This window comes from Strongylocentrotus purpuratus, unplaced genomic scaffold, assembly GCF_000002235.5.
Source record: "Strongylocentrotus purpuratus isolate Spur 01 unplaced genomic scaffold, Spur_5.0 spur5_scaffold_16, whole genome shotgun sequence".
NCBI classification, from domain to species: Eukaryota; Metazoa; Echinodermata; class Echinoidea; order Camarodonta; family Strongylocentrotidae; genus Strongylocentrotus; species Strongylocentrotus purpuratus.
The window spans coordinates 25,965,420-25,988,815 of record NW_022145601.1 but is presented as its reverse complement, the minus strand read 5'-3'; the positions used below and the strand labels follow the sequence as shown (position 1 = coordinate 25,988,815).

General features: G+C 36.0%; 2 protein-coding genes across 3 annotated transcripts; one reads left to right on the top strand and one right to left on the bottom strand.

The window, feature by feature from the left end:
• Positions 1-1,729: 1,729 nt before the first annotated feature.
• LOC105443971 lies at positions 1,730-5,446 on the top strand. Its single transcript, XM_011677685.2, has 4 exons — positions 1,730-2,005; positions 2,989-3,050; positions 3,466-3,588; positions 4,893-5,446. The coding sequence occupies exons 1-4, from the start codon at positions 1,758-1,760 to the stop codon at positions 5,444-5,446; spliced, it is 987 nt and encodes a 328-aa protein (XP_011675987.2). The 5' UTR covers positions 1,730-1,757.
• Positions 5,447-10,935: 5,489 nt separating this feature from the next.
• On the bottom strand, positions 10,936-21,124 carry LOC100889095. 2 transcript variants are annotated; one of them, XM_011677673.2, is made up of 5 exons: positions 20,313-21,124; positions 16,017-16,270; positions 15,344-15,405; positions 14,626-14,748; positions 10,936-11,827 (listed from the first exon to the last, which is right to left on the bottom strand). In XM_011677673.2, the coding sequence occupies exons 2-5, from the start codon at positions 16,262-16,264 to the stop codon at positions 11,274-11,276; spliced, it is 987 nt and encodes a 328-aa protein (XP_011675975.1). In that variant the 5' UTR covers positions 16,265-16,270; positions 20,313-21,124; the 3' UTR covers positions 10,936-11,273. The 2 variants fall into 2 exon arrangements, with proteins under 2 accessions (XP_011675975.1, XP_003726241.1); XM_003726193.3 differs by lacking the exon at positions 20,313-21,124 and adding an exon at positions 18,612-18,894.
• Between the last annotated feature and the right edge of the window lie 2,272 nt (positions 21,125-23,396).

Below are 23,396 nucleotides of genomic sequence, written 5' to 3'. Positions count from 1 at the left end.
CCCTTGTCAAAATTAAATATCGTGGCGACTGCATTTGTAGACAATATTCTCAGGTAGAACATATCAAAATTTGGAAGAAAATCAATCAATATTTACAGAGATACAATCAATTTTACAAAAATATGCTGACGTTATAATATGCAAATTGAAATTTTGAGTTCGGAGGCCATTATGATGACGTCATGAGTTAATTGAGGGTCAAATGAGACATGAAATCATATCTCCAACTCATGCTTTTTCTAACCATGATATAAAAGTTGGGGTCAATGGACTATCTGAAGAGCTATTATGATTTTTAAAATGGCATGTTTTTGATCAAATTTGCATTATATTGCCCATAGCAGCACGCGCGGATTTTGAACTTTGACGCGCGCTCACAGCCTTATGAAAGGTCAAGGGTGACTGAAAAAAATGTAAATTATCATTTACGGTAAGAGGAATCTAAATCATGTAAAAATTTTGAATTTGACCTTTTCCGCGCGCTATGAGCGCGCGCAACGCGCGCGGGGACACTTACGGACGGAAAATTTTGAAATGCTTAAAATGACCTGAAACGTATGCAAAATTAATTTGGAACGAATTTGACCATTTTAAAATTTTAATGCACGCGTACGTGCGCGTCGAGGTGCGCGCGCAAAATTTTTTGACATTTGTCGTTGACCTTTTACCTGAAGTTGATGTATACCAAATTGATTTGGTTGATTTTTGATGACTCGTTATCGAGATATGATACTGACCTGATTTTTACAAAATGGCGCCTGGATGACGTCACGATGACCCCATGAACTTGAAAAAGTTAATTAGACTTGAAATCATAGGGCTTGATGACTGACAGAAATTCAAAGGAAATTGACCATGTCGATTTCGAGTAAACGTGTGCACAAAAAAGTGTACGGAAGAAATAAAAATAAAGAAATAAAGAATAAAGAAAGAAAATTCTAGCGAAATCAATAGGTGATCTGTCGTTGACAGACCACCTAATAAAGAAATAAAGAAAGAAAGAAAGAAAATTCTAGCGAAATCAATAGGTGATCTGTCATCGACAGACCACCTAATAAAAATAAAAATAAAGAAAGAAAATTCTAACAAAATCAAAAGGTGATCTGTCATCGACAGACCACCTAATAAATTGTCCTCTTACCCCCCCCCCCCCCCCCCCTTGAGTTTGAGCAGACATACCTTAATGTGCAGTGCAGGTCACCTTCAGCAAGACAGCTTCTTCAGCAGTTTTTCCATTTTGCGAAAATTCACAATATACATCAATAACATATAATACAATCAACCTTAAATGATCATTATTCAGTCTTATCTTGATCTATATAATAGAGGTGTCGTGGTCTAGTGTATAAGTCTCAGGATTCAAGATCACATGGTTCGCGGTTCGAGTCCCGCCGCGGCACTAATATCTTTGGCGAGACATTAATCTACATGTGCCATACTTGACCCTAGCTCGTGAGGTAGATGGTTACTTAGCAGGAAAATGCGCCATAATGGCAGCCATGCTAAAGCCGGGGAAATATGTGGAGCGCTAGGATCGAGTGTCAAGTATGATAGACATGAGCGCTGTACAAGAACACACTAATGTTATTATTTTGATTATGATTAAAAAGAAAATATAGGGGCCCATGCACAAGTGTCCTTTGATATTCTTTTTTGGTGAAGTTTTCGTAGCTATATAGGTTGTCCTGACTTTTTTTAATGTGTGTTTGTTCGTTTTTAAACTAAAGGTCGTATCATCGGACGTTACTAAGTGAAGAATGGCTTTTCCGTCGCGACTGCCCCTAAGGGACATTCCCTTCCGATACCTACTCAACTTCTTCTCGGCGATTCAGTCCTTAGCCGTTATCCTGGACAACTCTGATGAGAGTGTTGGCAGAGAGGTTCTCCGTGCACTAGGCTTAATAGAGAATCAGAGAAACTATCTGTATGACATATACAGACGACCAATCTATGAAGCATTGATATCGCATCGCGACTGGAAGGGAACTGTTCAAGATCTCTACAGGTAATCAAAGAAACAAATATGTCGCAGTTTCTATTGGATTTGATCGTGTTTATTTAGCTATTCGATTTCTATAATTACATCTCAAAATGCGTTAATTAGTTAATGAAGAATCGTGTTGGAATTTTTTTTCGCTGATAAAATGTAAGGTAGGGTATAGATGCCTATGTTCCTCTATTTTGAGAGGGAATTTCTTATCTTTGATTAGTCAGCATGTGTCAGATTTCCGAAACATTGCAATTTTATTTAATCAGTATAATAATTTTTTTTTAATTTTTTTAAATCGATTTTTGTCAAATTAAACAAACTAGATCTGCCTTTTAGGGGATCGAACCTTGTGGTATTGAGTGTACGCCACAGCAAAGAAACTAATCAAATATCGATCGATTTCTTGTCCTAACGTGCGGTAAATAATACTTTTTAATGAAGTAACAACTTCCCCTTTCTTTTGTGATGATGAATCTTAATTACAGGACTCCATAATTAGAGTCATCAATGGTATATTCGTCATGAATTAATTGAGATACATGCAATACAGAGAAGGATCATTATCCCTAACTATGTGGTATTGTGCCTAAGCGTGTGAGACTATAGTAATTGTGGTAATGATGTTAAAAACAGTGTAAAAAGGTACCTTTTAACTGATAATAGCCCATTTTTCGTAATGAAATCAAATTTGATGCACAAATCTTTGTGAAGTGCCTCGTTACAAATTATTTCATTTACTTGTTATGAATAATTTTATTGCAATAACCACAATGGAAATTGCAAATATTAATTGTTGCTATATAGGTAGGACATACCTATATAGCAACCTACATAAAGTACGTAATTTATGAAATTCACATTCTGACTATTGGAGTACAATTGTTTGCAAAAGGTGAATGAAATAATCTTAAACGAGGCACTTAACAAAGACTTGTGCATTCGATTTGATTACATTACGAAAATGGCCTATTGATACGGAATGTCCTTCGATTTTGCAGGGTTCTGAGTTCGACTAGTCAGACGCAGGCTTTACAGACATTGTACACCTTTCTCCGTCAGAGTAAGTTTTACCTTTCATGATCATAACAATAACATTAGAAGAACTAACTTAACAAGTGTCTCAGTATATACAAATCTTTCATTTCATCGCAAAGTAAAAAGCTTTAGTATACCATTGCCTTGGCACTTCAGCATATTTATAACTTTTTTTTATGTGCTTTAATTTTGAACGAGGACTCAATTTCGAACGAGAATTCATATCTGCGAGTAATAAGTTAACCATGTGGACTGAACAACTGATGATGGTCCACCCCTTTCCTTTGGCTCTGCTAAAAGAAAAATGGAGTGGCTCTTTTGCATTACGGAAGTTAAATCAGTTTAAGATGAAATGTCTCGCGCTCATGATCTGAAAATTGGCACGCATTAGGCCTATAATCGCAAGACTTGATATTAATTTTTTTTTTCTTTAATTACAGACCTGAATGACCGTCGGCATGTACCAGATGAAGCAACGAAGGCGAACTGGGCGATCTTACTGGATTCAACGCAGTATAGGATCTCCCCTGATATTTCTTGGCCTCGAGTTCTCATTAGAACATGTAAATATGATAAAGATATTATTCGTATTTCAGATTACAAGTCTCTAAAGGGAAATCATACCCTGTCAAATGTATATCCAAAATCATTACCAAAAATCAAATGGCTATATACCCGCACTTTCACTGCTCACTTTAATATGCATTCTGCCTATTTCTCTTTATTTATTCAGCACAACCTTCACCTTTATCGCTCTATTTACAACCAAAACAAAATCTCTGCTATCTTCTCATACATCTTTTTCAATCACATCTCCAACATATTTTTTTGTATATTGGAATTATTACGTTTCTGAAAGGGCTACCACTTGCGCCTCTAAGCTTATAATTATGTGGCAATCCTTTTTATGATTTTTTTAATTAGTAGTACAAGAAAGTATTTCGTAATGATGATTATTATTTAATTGGTTTATTATAAAGATAATGCTGTAATGAATTTGTAACTTTGGAAAAAGACAATGAACAAAAATGTATGAATCAAATTAATTAAATTGAATCAAATCATTGACAATTGACAATTGACAATCGGCCGTGCATGAATTATTTCGTCTATGGCTGATCTTCAACGAAACGGAGTTAAGTCTTTTGTCAATACCGTTTATTGCTACGGTAGGCAGCCAGTGAAATCGAATTCTTTAAATCAAATTATGGAAATACAAGCACTACTTTAAATAAACAGAACTTTGTCATTCTTAGCTCATTTTTCCCGGTTGAGGTGTCATAATGACAGGGCAGAAACTGAACTTTCTAGAAATTTGATTTCCCCTTTGAAATTCGGATACCGTCCGCCAAATAATTTTTGTTGGTTCCCTCTCTTCAAATTAATTTTAATTACTCATGCGTGAGATATGCATCATATGAGTTGCATCAAATGAAAGAGGAGGATCTAAGCTTTACAAGCATGTGTCATTTATTAATTATCATTGTGATTAAATTATGATAAAAGATCGATAATTGTCGGTTTCGTTTTTTCTGGGACGCACTGTAGTATATGTTTACATGTCAAGTTTCATGTGGGCTAAAAAAGAAAGAAATTCTTTCTAATTTTGTTAATGCTGTTTTTTACCTTTTATTTAAACTTAATATTATTTGTATGGTGGTTTTATTAATTGGTGCAAATACGGTGATGTTTATAGAGTGGTATTAGCTAATTATTAGTATTTTTATTGTCCAAATCTTCTTGTCCAATCTTGTCAGGTTTATTCTGTATGTTCGAGAATACCACATGATGATTTAAACAACGGTCTGTGTAATGAATATAATTTTCTCCTCATAATTTTTTTCTCTCTCCTTTTTATGTATGATAGACATCTTTCCTACCTGTAGCCGCGTGCAGAAGATTGTCTACATGGTGTTCCCGTTCAGCACGGCTTATGCGTCTGACATGTACCAGTCTATAAGCAACCTGATGAACAACGTGATTATCTTTGCTTGGTTCCTGACCATAGCACAGAACGCAATAACCATCTACCAGGAGGGACGTCTTCAATACTCGGCTACCATCTTCATCTCACTTTCTCTCTGGATCAAGCTTTACCTCATGAACGAACCTTTTAATCAACTTAGAGGATTGTTTCCATTGGGAACCGATGAGCAAAATCTTCGAAGGGCTGACTTCCTCTACAAGGAGATTCGAATCGCACTGCTTTTTGTGTTCTTCTTCAAGCTGGCTCTTGCCATGCTCGGTTTTGCTTTGTTCTACGCCTTCCCAGATTTCCTCCTAGAAGATCTTCAAAGCAAGATGACTCAGTTCGCCTTGTTTCTTTTCGTCTTTGAGTTGGCCCACAATGCATTCTATTTGTTTACATTCTATAGGGACTCTAATATTTTCCGTATCATCAATGATTTGTTTCCTATGTAGGAAATATTTAAAGTCTCACATTCATGGCTGAAATACAGTGTGTAAAAGTATGCACATTTAGGTGTTTGCCTTACATAGCGAATCTCCAAAGATCTTTGATTTTTTTTTGTTGCTCCTGACATTACGTGATGAATGGCGTTAGTAAACTTTGAATATGATGCATGGTCATTAATCTAACAACATGACACCTATGATGGTTCTGTCAATCCAATCCCTGGAAAGAATTTCGGTCGGGTTTTGACCTCGTCACATTAAATGACTTTAAATCAATGATATGCCGCGGCTATCTATCTAGGCCGAATTTTGTTGGGGTCTCCTTTAATGTCAAATTCAATAATACAATATTTATATCTCTTTAATTTCTCCAAACCATCTCTTTAAAAAAAGCATAATTGATTTAAAAATGCAATATGTCAAATTTTGGTCACATTGCAAGACATTAATTGCTATTTGTATTCTTTGGTCCTTTATTGGAAAGCTAGGCCAGTTTCGTCTCCTCCATCTTACAATTCAGAGCTACGTGCACATCTTCCATTCGCCACAAGCACATACTCGCAAGACACACACTCGCAATACACTCACATAGTCATACACAAAGATCGTATGAACACATTTTCATTTAAATTTCACCTTAAGATTTTCCTTTTGAGGCCGCCATCCTTTGGTCAAGCATCGCTTATGGTGGCGATCTCTTACACTATTACACAGATATTTAGGAGAATTCTCTGAATTCATAATATTATACATTCGTTATAGAAATATTAAGTTCGTTATTTTATGTAAATATATACATCAGATTTTGACATGAAGTTATTATTGTTTACATATCTGTATATTAACTTATGTTTACATGTTCAGTTATTGTATTTGAAAAAAATTGTACCATATCTTGGCTTACGTTTACCCCGCCCCCCCCCCCTACTCCGGGGTCGGAATGACCGCATGCGTGTTACAAAAATGTCCGGTAAAGGGGTACTTTTCACGCACCAAAGTCCGGCTCGTACATACACAAAATTGACTTTACACACCGGACTTATAGGGGGTGTTTTCAAAAGGAGGGAACACGCATATGCGTACCCTAAATAACACTGAATAGGGGGCCGGGGCGGGACGTTTACATATTCAGTTAAATTTGGAAAAATGCAGAAATAAAATAAATTAAGATAAATTATTATTTCGGCTGCATATGCTTGACAAATTACATATAATAATTTATTTCACGTTATCAAGACAATAAATAAATAATTGTAAAGGCCTTAGTGATCGAGCATAGTTTTATAGTGACACTTTATTTAAAAAAAAAAGCACCATCGCAGCTGTGGTAGTGTTGTCCATAATGTCGCTTAAGTTAAAGGGGGTGTAGCGCGACGAGACTACGTGCGTTTCCCGTGGCCTGACTCGGAGGCCAATCGGATATAATAGGGACTTTTAGATTCGCACGAAGACAACGGGGATTGCTACGATCGACGTCCTTTTAATGCACTGCCTTGAATGGACGTCACACGTATCAGTCCACGCAAATCTAAAAGTCCCTAATATACGGACGACGGGACCCCAGTATTCACGTGCGTGCAACATACGCAAAATCGAAGCGTGAGGAGAACTTCAGTCTGTTTCGCGAACGCTAGCGCGCGCTGACCGTTAATTAAGTCCATTCATTTACTTGCAGTCACCAACAGTATTGGCCATGCTACACTCCCTTTAACTGTGCCCTATAAAATAATGCTCTTGGTTTTCTCACCACACAATCAATAACTGTATGAACTAAGTTTTGTAATATAAGAAGTTGCCCTTCATGTTTATGGGGCTGTTCGTATTTCCATAGGACGATAGGCATGCGTGCAAACTTCATTCTTTGAGAATTAATACAATAGGTTTTATGCTATATACTAAATCAAGTCGAATTTACAACATGTACAAAAAGCATTTTGGTAGTTGCAATACAGACGATTTGTGTAGAAACAAATGAATATGCGTGTTGCAGTTGCTAGATCCATGCAACGATTCTTTGTTCTTTTAGTAATTTTTTATACCAATAAAAAGTTTTAACACGAAATATTTCATTGTCGTCATTAATTTTGTACTCTGTGTGTCATACTTTTGTTTGCACGGTTTGTATGCTGTATAATTATATTTTTATGATTGAAAATTTTAATGAAATATGAAAATGAGATTTCCGCTTCTGCTACATATCCTTTGTCTCCCGGTTTCAACAAAAAAAGTATCTATGCTGAGGTCTAAGGTTTCATTGTTTAATATGATTCTAGGGCTATGGTTTGGTTTAACTGAATAAGAAGAATACAGAGCATAGGCTTCGATCGTCATCCTATCAGGTCCTATGTCTCTCCTTGGTGTTGAAAGGCATACAGTATATATTGCCAAATGCTCAAGTGCCATGAAAAGGTTTGAACCAAGGCCCTTCGCATATCCAATCAGGTGATTAAACCACTCCGCCATGACATGTCTTCTCTTATACTTTATATTCCTATATGTATTTATCTTTTTTCTTTTTTGTTTGAATATCATGATCATTGATTTTTATGTTGTATAATTCGTTTATCTATGATTGAATTGCTTCATTTTATTTCCAATGCGATTAGACCCCTATGTAAAACAGCATTCGTGCAGGGATGTTGTAAGATTAAAGATGAAGTTGAGTTCTGGTCATGCGATTGCATTGTGAAAGAAACGGTGTGGAACCGACCGGAAAAGGTTGATCATCTAGCATATACGAATTTGTGTGTATTGCAAGGTTCTGGAATTATCAAAATGATAAGAAATTTGATAAGAAAGTTACAAACACTAGCACAGAAAAATGTATATGGGACTACACGAACACGTGGCGTAAAAAGCCGGCCCCCCCCCGATTTGTACGATGTTACATGCATATTTAGAATATGAAGGCATTTGAAGAGCCATGCTTTTCAGGGAACATGTCTTAACTGATGTTCTTCCACACTTGCATAATAAGAATGAGTAATGCTCACAAATTATTTTTCACCTCTTCCCAGAACTCAATCTTCTCTTTAATGCCGGGCATTGTGCTGGATTACTATGTTTTTTTCCGATAAAAGTACAGAGAAATTGCAAATTATTTGTTTATATCATACTTTTTGAAAGGTTACTCAAGTGGCTCCCGGGCACCCCAATGCTTTAAAAAGACGCACTTTTTAGAAAACTTTATTTTTTCATGCAAAAAATGCTTCTTTGTGCTATGCACCCGAGTCGGATTGAGTGGATGCCGGATACAACGTTTCAATATGTAACACAAATGACACAAGGCAAGACAGCACTAAATTAAATACCTAAAACCTCTGAGCTTCTGGACCCCACTAAGGGACCTTAAGAAGGCCCCTGGATGCTCAGCTGACCGTAATTAAAAACCTTAAACCTCTATACCCATTAATGCATAGTGCTGCGCAAGAATAGGCCCATGCACACGCAGTATTAAGCGCTCTAGCTTCTTCGCGCACTACTGCGCACTACTGCGCACTGAAAAAGCGTGCAATAGTACTGGAAACTATTGCACGCCTTTTCATGAAAAAACGTGCAATAGTTTCAGTAAATGAATCACACGTGACCGCGCATGACCAATCATTTGATTAGGATCTGGGAGTGAGTTGTATAATGAGAAATATTTTTGTGTTAGTGGTAATGGCTGAAATTGGCAAAAATAACGCATCGACTTGGCTTACTGAGGACCGCTATCAAAATGCAACTGTTTATCACGCTTACATTTATTTGCCTCAATTCAGACGTCGATCGCAGAAAATTTAAGACAAACTCCACAAAAGTTTTTCTCGTCACCCACTATTTGTTACACAATATGCATGTATTACGCACAAATTGTGTAGCCTGTATAAATATAGTGTTAGGGAATGATTATTAAGAAGAAGCCGTTCTTATTTGAAAACTGAAAACGATTGCAAGATTTTTTTTCCCCGTACTGTTCGACTCATTTCCCGTTAAATATCACAACGTGAGAAAGCTGGTTTTCTATCAAATGTCAGATATCTTGAAGAGTTTATTAAACATTAGTCTCTCACAAAATCATTTTATATTTCATTACAGGCAATTTTTAATCTAATTAGGCCTATATATCATACAAACCATGTTAACAAAAATATAATAGACACAGTATAAATGACTACAATGAAATATTTCGTGTAAAACAATTGTATTGGTATAAACAAATTACTAAAGGAACAAAGAGTCGTTGGATGGATTTAGCAACTGCAACCCGTATATGTATTTGTTGCTATACACATCGTCTGTATCGCAACTACATAATAATGCTTCTAGTACATGTAGTAAATACGACTTGATAAAGTAGCATAAAGCCTGTTGTGTTGATTCTCAAAGAATGAAGTATGCACGCATGCCTATCGTCCTATGGAAATACGAACAGCCCCATAAACATGAAGAGCAAGTTCTTATGTTAGCAAACTTAGGCCATAAAGTTATTGATTGCATGTCTGATGAAAAAAAACCAAGAGCATTTTTTATAGCCTGAAGGCACATTAACATCGGCAAAATTAATGACAACACTTCCACAGTTGCAATGGTGCTTTAAAAAAAAGTGTCATGATAAAACTATGCTCAGTATGGTTTTTACAATTATTTATGCATTGTCTTGTAAACGGTGAATAAATGTTGTACGTAATTTGTCAACCGTACGCATCCGAAATATTTGTATATTTTATTCATTTTGTTTTTGCATTTTTCCAAATGATGATGATGATGAACAGCATTTGTATGGCGCCATATATCTGTTTCAAAAAACATTCAAAGGCGCGATACAATAACTAAATATGTAAACGTAAGGTATGGTACAATTTTTCCAAATAAAATAACTGAACGTAAAGCCTAAGGTATAGGCCTATTACAAACATGTAAACAATAATAACTTCATGTCAAAATCTGATGTACATAATTTTTATTTACATAAAATAAACTTAATATTTCTATGATACATGTATAATATCATATATCAAGAGAATTTTCCAAAATATCTGTGGAAACGTGCATTGGAGATCGGCACCATAAGCGGCGCATGACTAAGCGCTTAGAGACATTTTAAGCGCTATATAAAAATTAAATATTATAATTATTATTATTATTATTATTATAGGATGGCGGCCTCAAAAGAAAAATCTCAGGGTGAAATTTAAATGAAAATGTCAATAATGGCATATTGCATTTTGAAATCAATTATGTTGATATTTCGATACAAGAGTTTTTTTAAGAGATGCTTTAAAGAAAAGAGAGATAAATACTGCATTATTGAATATGGTAAGGAGACCCAAACGAATTTTGGTCTCGCGGGTCTTTGGTCAAGTGGTCAGGCCCCGGCCAATGTGACTGAATTTGGTATATGATCATATTTATAATAGGAGCATTCCTCTTGGAAAGGATAGATTTTGCAAAAATTAACACCATCTGTTTTAGAACTATAATGTATTTTCTTTCCCCAACTTCAAAATTTCCCCTTAAAATAAAATGTTGCATATTTGTTTTCTTAAAATATAATGCCAGCAAAATCTGGATATGAGTTTCATATGGAGTTTAAAGTTGCTTAAAATTGGATTTATTGAAAGACATGAGTTCTAATTTTCTATTTATATATACAAATATATACATCTGTATGCTTTGTTTCCACAACAACAAGACATACCTCAATTGCGGCTATTCCGAACCTACGAAACAATTATTTGTCATGACATACACAGAAATATAACATATTCGGAGACTCGCTAAGGAAAACACATAAATTTGCATACTTTTACACACTGTATTTCAGCCATGAATGTGCGACTTCAAATATTTCCTACATAGGAAACAAATCATTTATGATACGGAAAATATTAGAGTCCCTATAGAATGTAAACAAATAGAATGCATTATGGGCCAACTCAAAGACGAACAAAAACAAGGCGAACTGAGTCATCTTGCTTTGAAGATCTTCAAGGAGGAAATCTGGGAAGGCGTAGAACAAGGCACAACCGAACATAACAAGAGCCAGCTTGAAGAAGAACACAAAGAGCAATGCGATTCGTATCTCCTTGTAGAGAAAGTCGGCCCTTCGGAGTTTTTGCTCATCGTTTCCCGATGGTACCATTTCTCTTAGTTGATTGAAAGGTTCCTTCATGAGGTAAAGCTTGATCCAGAGAGAGACAGAGATGAAGATGGTTACCGAGTTTTGGAGACGTCCCTCCCGGCAGATGGTTATTGCGTTCTGTACTACGGTCAGGAACAAAATGCCGATATTCATGTTGTTCAGCAGGTTGCTTATAGACCGGTACATGTCAGACGCATAAGCCGTGCTGAATGGGAACACCATGTAGACAATCTCCTGCACGCGGTTACAGATAGGAAAGAAGTCTATCATAGAGAAAAAGGAGAGAGAAAGAGAGAAAATAAATTATGAGGAGAAAATTCTATTCATTACACAGTTCGTTGTCTTATCATCATGTGGTTTTCTCTAACATACATAATAAACCTGACAACATTGGACAAGAAGATTTGGACAATAAAAATACTAATAATTATAGCTATTGCCACTTTATGAAAATGTCCCATTTTGCACCAATTTATAAAACCACCATACAATATTCAGTTTAGATAAAAACGTAAAAATAGCATTTAAAAAAAATTGAAAAGAACATTTCATTTTTAGCCCTTAAAAAATGATATGTGAACATATACTATGATGGAGAGAATATATATATTCAAAGGACAATTCAATCTAGGGATTTTGATGGAATAGGCATAATAGGTCTTATAGTCGGCATCATATACTGCATTTTATAAAAGGCGTTGTATTCCCCGATAAATGGATTATATTCCAATAGCCAGCCGTTATGAAAAATTGTTAACAAAAGTACACAACCACAAGCAACGTATGAAATCTATGTTGTGATAACTACATGACAACCACACTTATGGTCAAGACAAGAATTCTAAGTACCGTCGTACTTCATTCAATTTTGATAATTTTATTCAATGATCCTATGCATATTATCTTCTCATATATACAAAACAAGTCATAATGTCATGAAAAATGTGCACAAGGGTTTGCAGAGCGAGAAAAAGGTTGTTGGTCGAATATGGTTAATAGGGACTTTTAGATTTGCGTGGACTGATACGTGTGACGTCCATTCAAGGCAGTGCATTAAGAGGACGTCGACCGTAGCAATCCGCATTGTCTTTGTGCAAATCTAAAAGTCCGTAATGATGCTTCAACAACTTCACTTCTGATTAAGTTTTTGATTCAAAACTTCTGTTATCACCAAACGTCAGTTGGGGACTAAAGGGGAAATAACCCCATAGGTATTCTGAAAGAAGAGATGAATTCCTGCTTTTTTGATGTACAATAAATCTTACGAAAGTGTACAATAGATATATAAATGAAGATTTCTTGGCATAATGTATTGCCTTTTAGGCTAACATGGGCGCAGCCATTTTCTCGAAAAAGTGACGTACCAGGCGGAGTTGTACATGTTTCATTCACCAAGCTTTAATCGGAAAGACTTTTCAATTCAATAACAAAAAACCTTTACTTTTTAATGAAGGAAAACCATAGCCGAGAAGGCAAAAATTACATTTGGTGCAAAATATATAATAGGGTAACAATTTATTGTAACTAGTCTATTTAAAAATACTAAAATAAAGCGGTTGAAACTTGAAAATATATTTCACGTATGCGAGACCTTCACCCTAAAACAGAACCAACTTATTTATGCAATTTGCGGTCTGGCAATTGGAGTACAAAGGATAAAAGCAGGTGAATGGAATGATCCAACACCACAAACACCTGGGAAGGAAGCATCCATAAATTTGAATACATTTAGTTGATAAACGAATCCGTATACGTCATGCAATCAAGAAAATGGCGATGCTCATGTCTTGCTGAGAAACTGTACTTTATTCTTGCTTTATGCCTTTCTCATTCACTTTGGTTGGGAATCTTGAAGAATGATGGACAAGAATGCAACGAATTTGGGTTTAGTTTTCCTTTTAGAATTATGACACCTCTTCAATGATATGAGGTAAAAGATCATTAAGGGGTCATTTGAGGTTATTATTTAATTGTATAGACACGTTGATGAGGTGAATGTTTTAAAGCTGCTTGGTGCTGATATCCAGTACTCAGTTGCTCAACTTATATGTGTTGATGGCCTTGCAGTCCTGCTTAGCCGATGGCTACCAAAGTTAATAGTCGGTATACCCTTCTTTAAAGGTAATACAAAGTTGTGGGAAATTTTGAAAATTGGTTGGATAGCGATTCTTTACAATGTGGATATATTTGGATGCCCCAGTGGATTAATTATAAGCACTAGAAAATTTAGCCTCTAAAACACTTCTGCTTTCGAGAAAATTTGAATATAAAAATTTACCGGTGCTCCCGGTAAATTTTGATGAATTTCAAAAAGCGCCTACGGCCGTATACAATGGTAGCTGCGACCAAGCAAATCTCAGAATATGTAGATGTGATATATAACTTCCAAACAAGAATAGCAAATTGATCGATTTTAGTCAAGAAACATTGTTTTATAGCTTACTTAATATCTTGACCTTAAGAGGGAGCTATATAACAAAAAGAGTGTATTATTTACAATTTTATAACTTTAGACTCGATTTCAACCGCGACAACGATCACTGAATATTGTAGGATCGCATATGCTTCCAATGTGTTCATTTGAACCAAATTCATGACCCCATACCAAAACTTTGTATTACCTTTAATATTCGGGGCAAGCGAGACAGCAGCGCGCAGAAACCCTTTTGATTTTATTTGATTGGTTTTATTCAATTTTCTTCATGGTCTTTTTTCCAAAATTACAAAATAATTACAACAGTATCAAAATGACAAACCAATTATGTAATAGACTGAAGGCGCAAGTGGTAAACCTTTATAAGACGTAATAATTCCTTATACAAAATGATTTTGGGATAGGAGTGAAAAGGGTGTATGAGAAGATGACAGGAGGAGATGGTAATAGAAGATGATGGCTATTCTGAAGAGATAAAGAGCAATAGTCTGAATGCAGAAGTGAGGGATGAAAGTGCGGGAAGCCTTTTGACTTTTGGTAATGATTTTGGATATAAATTTGACAGGTTTTTATTTCTCATTAGAGACTTGTTTTCTGAAATACGAATGACATCTTCATCATATTTACATGTTTTCACGAAAACTCGGGGCCAAGAAATCTCGGGAGAGATCCTATACTGCGTTGAATTCAGTAAGATTGCCCAGTTCGTCTTTGTTGCTCTTTCTGGTACATGCCGACGGTCATTCAGGTCTGAAATTAAAGAAAATATGATTAATATCAAGTCGTTCTAGCGACTATAGGCCTAAAGACTTTCTGTTCATGAGTGCTAGAAATTTCATCTTTAACCGATGGATGTAACTTCCGTAGTGCAAAAGAACCACTTGATCCATCTTTTATCAGAGCCAACAAGAGGGGTGGACTACCATCAAAAGTTCAGTCTGCAGGATTAACTTTTTGCTCGCAGATATGAATTCTCGTTCGAACTTGAGTCCTCGTTCAAAATTAAAGCACCTACAAAACTAAAGTTATAAGTTATATATGCCGAAATGCCACTGGTATAATAAAGCTTTTTACTACATGCGATGGAATGAAAGATTTGTATATACTGAGACACTATAATAAAGACTTTCATGAAATAAACACAAGGGTAAAGGCAATGTCCTATTACATAATTCATCAAAATTATATGTCCTTTCAAACACAATTTAGCAAGAGACGGTCTAGGCCATTGAAATTGCCTAAAGTTGAATTTTCGAACGTCTCTTTGATCGGGCTGAAACATAATTTTCTTGTTAAGTTATGTTCTTTTGATGTTATTGTTATGACCATGAAAGGTAAAACTTACTCTCACGGAGAAAGGTGAACAACGTCTGTAAAGCCTCCGTCTGATTAGTCGAACTCAGAACCCTAAAAAGTCAAAGGACATTCCATTTTCGTAATGTAATCAAATTTGATGCACAAATCTTTGTTAAGTGCCTCGTTAAAAACTATTTCATCCAACTCTTACGAGGCCAAGGTGTGACAGGGCGAAATTGGCCCAAATTTTGGCCCAAGGGGAAGGGAGTATTATTTTGCATCTCAATTAATTCATGACGAATATACCATGGATGACTCTAATCATGGAGTCCTGTAATCAAGATTCATCATCAGAAAAGAAAGAGGCAAGTTATTACTCAATTAAAAAGTATTATTTGCTTCAAGTTAGGACAAGAAATCGATCGATACATGATGAGTTTCTTTGCTGTGGCGTACACGCAATACCACAAGGTTCGATCCCTACAAAGGCAGTTCTAGTTTGTTTAATTTTACAAAATTGCGATGTCTTTAGAAATCTGACACATGTTGACTAATCAAATGAGGGATTAAAGGCAACTATGACATTTTATTAGTAGAAAAAACAATTTCAAGACAATTCTTGATTAATCAATTAAAGCTTTCGAGATGCATTATTGAAATCGAATCGGGAAATGAAGACAATCAAATCCAATAGAAACTTCGATATATTTTTCTTTGATTACCTGTAAAAATCTTGAACAGTTCCCTTCCAGTTGCGACGCCATATCAACGCTTCATAGATTGGTCGTCGATATCTGTCATACAGATAGTTTCTCTGAATCTCTCTTAAGCCTAGTGCACGTAGAACCTCTCTGCCAACACTCTCATCAGAATTGTCCAGGATAACGGCTAAGGACTGAATCGCCGAGAAGAAGTTGAGTAGGTATCGGAAGGGGATGCCACTTAGGGTCAGTCGCGAAGGAAAAGCCATTCTTCACTAAATAACGACGAAAACAAACAAACAGATAATCACAAAAGTCAGGGCAACCTATGAAAACCCCACCAAATAAGGATCATAATCCTAATAATAATAATAATATTTGTGTGTTCTTGTATAGCGCTCATGTCTGTAAAACTTAACACTCCTATGGCGCTTCACAATTAGTATTACCCTGGCTTTAGCATGGTTGCCATTATGACGCTCCAGCATTTTTAAAGGAATTAATTCATGCTAGGTAACCATCTACCTCACATGTAGATTAATGTCTTGCCAAAAGACATTAGTGCTGCGGAGGGACTCGAACCGCGAACCATGTAATCTTGAATCCCGAGACTTATCAACTAGACCACGAACCTCTACATAGAGGCTGCAATCATTTAAGGTCGATTATAATGCAGTACATAATTATTGATGTAAACTGTGAATTTTCGTGATAATTAAAATGAAAGCAACTGGTCAGTCTTGCTGAAGGTCACCTGCACTGCACATAGAAATGATGTTTAGTTCCAATGTTTTTAAAGGCATTTTTTTACCACAATCTTTTTCAGGAGACATTTTTGCTGTGATGCTCTTTCAAACTTATAGAAGAAAAACTTGAAAAAACTCACTTATTATTTGTCATGTTTATCAGAACTCGATTTTGCGTTTAACGTGTGTGATCTAAATCAGAACCGTATCCGCAATGCAGCAGTATGAATCATGGTCACAATCATCATCATGATTACAATATGTTGTACTGTCGACTGAATCATTTTGTATTTCAAAAATAGTCATTCAGTAAGGAGGCTTTCGATTAGTTTTGAAAACGGGTGTGATCATAATTATGAGCGCAGTAGTGCCCGCCGGACAGGGTCCATCAAGGTCACCAGCCTGGTAAGTAAAAAAGAGGTGGGAAATCGAGACCACCTATAAATCTATGAGCCCTGGTGTCAACAAGCTGGTAGGCCTACTGAAATTAGTTGTTTAAGGTTGTATAAGGACCCTACCCAGTTTAACTGAATCTGGGCTAAAACTCAAACCAAATTAAAATATATTGTTATGATAATTGAAAATTAATGAAAATTGTATATTTATAATAATAATAATAAGATATTTCTATACAGCAAATTGCATGTTGCCTCTGTGCAGTTTAGAAGGAAAATAGTTGAAGTAAAGGAAACAGAATTTGTATTACAAATTACATCAATTAATTCAATTAACATTAAAACTGTGCAAATGAAAATACATTTATTTTATTTATTTATTCCAGTTTTATTTAAAATAGAGGGTAGGTACATTCAGTTTAACAAAACTACTTTCGAAGTACTCCATTCATACTGCCGGAGAGATGCACTCGCTATGGCGAGCCCAGGCAGGAAATGAAGAATTATTTGATTTGTACATCATTACCAATCACTTACAACCAAATACAAATAGTTCATAAATTAATATCCTACGTTAATCTACACAAAAATATAAAAGGCAAAAGATCTAAAGGGCTATTCAGGAACGAGACTTAAAGAGATGTGTTTTTAGCACTGTTTTAAATGTATTAGACCAAATGGTGAACAAAACAAGATCTAAAACTGATCACTAACTGAACTGTCTGCCGAATCAAAAATCAAATAATTCTTCACTTCCTGCCTGGGCTCGCCACAGCGACTGCATTTCACCGGCAGTATAAATGGAGGAAAGCGGCGGTTTCACCTTTGTTTACTTAAGGTAAATTAAATCTGTATTTTCATCGGTGTGACTAGGAATATTTAAAAGTGTATGAGCTTTTGCGTAACCACATTAGAGAGAATAATACTGGAGTCATGCTGCCAAAAATATGGGTAATTCCATAAATTAGGGACTTACTTTGTGACAGTTTTAGTGTCCCACTTACATAAGGAACCCATGTATTTGTTGCTCTGAGTAAAGACTTATACCACTTGACTGCTCACCACGTACATGTACGTGTTCTCGCTCTTGCATGTCTGTGCGCACCACGTACATGTACGTGCTTAGTGCATTGCATTTTCAAGACCGTAGCACTGAATAAGGCCTACCCCTACTGTGTATTTAGCACTGCGATGATGTTATACAGGTCTCGAACAGTAGATGGCGCTTTTCTAGAAAAAGACCGACTTTTTGTGTACAGTGTACATTTTTTGTTTAGTTTCTGTACAGTAAAAAATTGCTGTAGCACAGGCGGTATGAACGTGTTTTAAGCCATTAGCAGTCAAGTGGTTAAGGACGTAAAGAGTAAAGTTGCTTAATGACGAAATAACTTATTTATAACAGCTCTTACATTGGCATGAATAATGACCAAACAAAATAATTGTAATATATCGAAGATGATAACGAGTGTATTTACCTTTTTTGTAAATAATGTTGGTCGAATACCGGAAAGAATTCGGTCAGTCTTCGAGAAGATATAGGCCAATAATGATTCCCGTTGGCAACAAGGTTAATCTATTTCATTACAAGTAAATTTAAGTATAAATTTTCTTGAGTCGTGCCCCGGAGCGCTACTCTTCTGCTCTGCTTTGCTTTGTGGGATGGGCATGACATACGTCTATGAACAATAATAAAGGCCTCGATTTGGTTTTCCCCTTAGCTAGCCCTCTTTCATAATAACGAGATAAACAAAAGACCTCGCAAGGCTCCGCACAGTCATCGTTAAAATATCTTTGCCATTGTCTGACGTTTGACAAAGAGCGCCGCGCATGATCTCCCACAGATACAGTTTAATTCTATATGGCGTGGGGAAAATGGTTTTTGTAATCAACAAAGCAAATATGAACACAAATAATACATATTATACATACAAACAAAAGATTGAATAAAATATAAAGTAATGGCTTCAGATGAAGAAGAAAAATTGAAGGAAAAAGAGTTGTTTGATTCGTTTGACAGTTGATTATTGAAAAAAAAAGATGTTTTATAATTCCATCACAAAATGATGGGGTAACAAGTTATAGAAAATGCAAACTGGCCAAGTTACTGAAAACCTGAAACTGCTCATTAAAGCGGGGATAGATCATAGTAATCTACCTAGTTAGGCCCACTATCCAAATTATTTGCGACATATTCCTACATTTTCTCAGAACTGCCAGCTCCCTTTCATTGAAATTCTACTTCATTATATTAAGTAAATATGATAGTGTATAGATAGATTCCAGTCATATGGTCTCTCTATCTCTCTCCATCTTTCTCTCTCTTTCTTTCTCTCTCTCTCTCTCTCTCTATTCAGATTAACGCGTTATACTCGTAGGATCAACAATGAGTGCACTGCATGTACCCAACACATTTTGATCTTTCAACGTTTTGGCTTCCCACCCCCACCGCACCCCGGCTCTATTTCATGGGAGATTGCAAAAACAAAAACAGAGGGGGGATTTCTGTAATTCCAGGAAAATATTACTCACCATCTCCATATCCACAGTGACATTTTTAATTGTTCAAAATTTCCGTTGTTAATCATACCTGACTTTGGAAAACGTGTTCAACGATTAAATGCATACAAACTCATGCATTGAAGAACAACATCTGTACAGTATGTGTATTATTATGACTGTTCAAACATGCGATTTATTACACAGGATGATGTCTAAAGATAAATCAGCAAAATAAATCAGACGAGAATATCGTTTTTATTTATTTTATTTATTTATTTTTTCACGAATATTTAGACAGAATAGCCTGATCAGCAATCAAGACATTAAAAACATGTAAATATACAAATGAAATTTAAAAAGCAAATTAAAACATTAACATTTCATAAATTGTGACAAGATACAACAAATACTTAAAATAAGTTACAAGCATGACGAAAAACCCGAATCGAAAAAAGCAACCGTGGGAGTGCTTTTTGACTAAACCGGTTTTGCAGTGTATTATTAAAATGCATGCTCTCAGAACGACGTAGTGTAATTGTGGTTCGAAAGCTCAACGCGGGGCTCAACGGTTCCCTCTCGATCCCCATCAATTTCATTGGTTCTCATTCTTGTAATATAGTCATACACAGCAACAACAAATATAATACTGAAGTTAAATATCAACAATAAACACTTACTGTAAAGGGGGAAACGCCACATTTCCCCCGGATTGAAAATATGCAGTTTACGGAACTCCCTCGATGATAACGAGGCAACGCCAATACCCAATATGCCAGCCTGTATAAAACTCATTAAAATGTACATGCTTGTATGCACATGAAAAGACAAACTTAGATGATGGGCTTTCATCAATTATTTGCAGTTGATTGCGTGGAAAAATCTACTTAATCGTCAACGCAAATGAGATAACTTGAAAACACAATAACACACGGCACGCTCAATCAAGCCAGACAACAGTGAACAAAGGTGTATAATGTACACAGTAGTGACGCTGTATCATTAAATGTCTCTTGTTTGTTATAATCATATCTTGAAAAGTGCATAATTTTCTACTAAAATAGTGAAAGAGTCAAGAATAATAATATCATTGAAACTTTCAAAGAATTTCTTGAGACGTGTCTAAGCTCCAAAAGGGTATCGATCAATAATAGGAAACGTCTCTACATCAGCCTATGTGCAGTCAAACCTGCTTTAGTGACCACCTGTACAGAGAGACCAACTGTCCAGAAAGATCACAATTTTTGTTTCCCTTGAACTGTATTTTTTATTTAAAAAATGTATCATAGAAACTTGTACGTAAAGACCACTTGTTCATAAAGGCTACATTTGTTGTCTCCCTTGAGTGTTCTTTATACACAAGTGGAATACAACTGTTAAACACGACGGGCTGTCTTGTGTGTATTGGAAATAATTATAAATGAAAGACTGCCAGACTCGGACGTAGCTGATATATCTTTAAATAAAATGGCCATAGCTTTCAGCATATGAGTCTTAGGCTGCGTTCATGCTTAAATTTTGAAGGCAGAATGAGCGATCTGAAACGCTCATCGTGATCGCAGTTCCACGATGTAGTGTTCATGCTTACTTCTCTGGCTCCCCAGGCAATTCTCCGTGTGTGGCCTTAATTGGTCTTCCAGCTGGATTCGCAAACCTTCACTGTGCATGCTACGTAGACCCACTAGAGGTCAGTGCGTTGACCCCATTTAAACGCGTTTACAAATTGTAAACGCATCTTTTTGTGAGTTTACGATCGGCGATCGTGATCGCCGTTTTTCGGTGATTCTACAAAAGTGAGCTAAGACGCAACCGTGTTTTAAACTAAACGCATAACAGATGCCTGATTCTGGCCGTCAAAATCAAGCATGAACGCGCCCTTAGTCGTGGACTGTTCATCATATAGAAATTAACAAAATTGTAATCACCACATGAAAATATGGGCGCTGGTTCAGGAATTCAGGGGATCTGTTACTTGATGATTCTAATTTAAAATCAATCAATCGATATGTATGTATGTATATATATATATATATATATATATATATATATATAAAAACCCCATACATACACACATAAGTTATTACACACACAACTACATAAAGGTGTAGTGACTTGACCTTAGAAGAACTTTACATTTGTAAATATTATTGATTATTATTGATTTTATTGTGTGGCTAGAAGTCTAGACTTTTATTCAATTGTTACTCATTTCTATAATGACACCTGTAAAATAACTCGAGTGCCACACATTCTTGCTCTGACAAGCACATTCTAAACCCTATTGTATTGGGATGTGCAACCACCCAATGTACTGGTATAGCCTACACATGCATATTATACTTGCTTTTGCCACACCTATTTTCATCACTCCTCCTGAGCTGTTCTTATAAAGCACTTGTATTTTCGAGAGAGTTTACATCAAGGCTAATCCAGCTTCATTATAATTCATGTCTTACTAAGAGGACGTTTTTGTTTTTGTTTTGTTTTGTTGTTGTTGTTGTTTTTTTGTTTGGGGGGGGGGGGGGGTCTCGAAATTTGAAAATTTGACATTTTGTTCCGTTGGGGGGGGGGGGGGTGGGGGGTTAGGTCACCTTTTTTTTAGGTCAGCCATTGGCATAATTCATTTTTAATTTTTTTAATTATTTTTTAAATTAATTTTTTTTTTAAATAAATCAAAAAAAGGGGGGGGGGGGTTTCCCAGAAAACATACACAAAACATACAACAAAAAAAAACTCAAGGGAGGGGGGTTAACCCCAACCCCCCCCCCTTCATACGCGCCTGGTGTGTGTATATGTTTTGTATATATTTAATCTTGGGACATTATGTTCCTGATACCAAGAATATGCTGCGAAAATATATGCATTGTAACAGTAGTAATATTCATTAATTAATGCATTATTGATGGCACTTCCTTTTGCAGATTTTGAAGTCTTCATTTTGTGACGTCAGAGGCAGTACCAATTAAGTCAATCCTCCAAAAGAGGGTCAAAAGGCTTGTAGATGAGAAGCAGCTCAGTCTTGTTTGCTCAGACGAAGTTCATTGTTTGACGACGTGGTAAGATATTACAAAATACTCATCACCACGATACTAAATATATAACATCTCGGATTTGTTAGTTACCATATATTCCAAGATTTTTTTTTCATTTTAAGAAATTAACGAAATTCCAAACCCCTACCTATTATCTTTAATTAAGCCTTGCTTTATTTCCCTGAATTATACAGATACTTCAAAATTCATCATTAGTTTGACATTACCTTTTAAAAGTTTCAAATGTCCTATTGCGTTCAAACTGACACATATCTGCTTCACCGATCTTCCTGCTCTATTTTCTTCATATTACGTCATACACATTGCCAGTTATTTACTTTATAAATAATTTAGGTCCATTTTTAAAGGAGGGGGAGAAGAAAGGAAAGGCAATTTCAAAGATGCCCTACACAACACAATGCCCCCAACCCAAAATTTATTTTGATTGAAATGGGGGAGGGGGCATTTCAAAGGAGGGAGGGAGGGAGTGGGTGAAAGTTCTGAACCACACCATGCACGTTTCTGAATGACAAATAATGCCTGTCACTTGGAATCGGGTGTTATTTTTAGAGTTAACGAAATTAGCGCTTGACCAATAGTTGGCAGATGATTTAAAGTACAATTTTCCTTAACCCTAATAAGGCCGGGCTATTTGAAGTCTTAGTAGGGCCGGGGGGGCCATTATGGCCCCCCCTTAAGATCTCGGCCGCGAAGCGGCCGATCGCCGCGAAA